At 40.3% G+C, this 449-nt stretch overlaps 1 protein-coding gene across 1 annotated transcript in view; it reads right to left on the bottom strand.

The window, feature by feature from the left end:
- Positions 1-449, bottom strand: part of LOC119582383 (kinesin-like protein Klp98A) — an 18,087-nt gene that overhangs the window by 4,671 nt on the left and 12,967 nt on the right. Inside the window, exon 15 of the mRNA XM_037930595.1 lies at positions 29-165. Coding sequence (XP_037786523.1) covers positions 29-165 — 137 coding nt within the window. The remainder of the gene's footprint in view (positions 1-28; positions 166-449) is intronic.

Raw genomic sequence — 449 nt, 5'->3', positions numbered from 1 at the left:
AACCCAACTGAACAAAGAGGGCAAATACCTGGCTTTTCTGAGAGCATGGTTACTCAAGCTCCCTTCAAGATGACTGCCAATAGGAGTTGTTGGCTGGCTGTGTGTGTGCAGACTTGTTTGGGTTGACATTTCACATAAATCTGCTGCCTCAGCTAATCTGGACATCTGTTAAATGGTTTAAAATTCAATACAGGTATATCCAGAGCAATGTTTAACTAATACAAAGCAATTAAACTCATTTAGACTAATTATGTCACTCAAAGTGAGGATTTAAAGTCAAAGGACTTCTCTCAGCAGGGAGGGACATCTATGAATGTGTGTGGTTGAAGGTGCCAGGCTTAGTTCTCCCTGTCCCCTTGGGGCTTTCAATCTTTCATTCAGTTATCATGTAAGATTCTGTTTAAATGGCATTTGTTAAAAGCAATTTCCTATTGTACCGTTCTCCACAG

Source organism: Penaeus monodon, chromosome 15, assembly GCF_015228065.2.
Source record: "Penaeus monodon isolate SGIC_2016 chromosome 15, NSTDA_Pmon_1, whole genome shotgun sequence".
NCBI classification, from domain to species: Eukaryota; Metazoa; Arthropoda; class Malacostraca; order Decapoda; family Penaeidae; genus Penaeus; species Penaeus monodon.
This window is presented reverse-complemented; position numbering and strand designations above follow the sequence as displayed.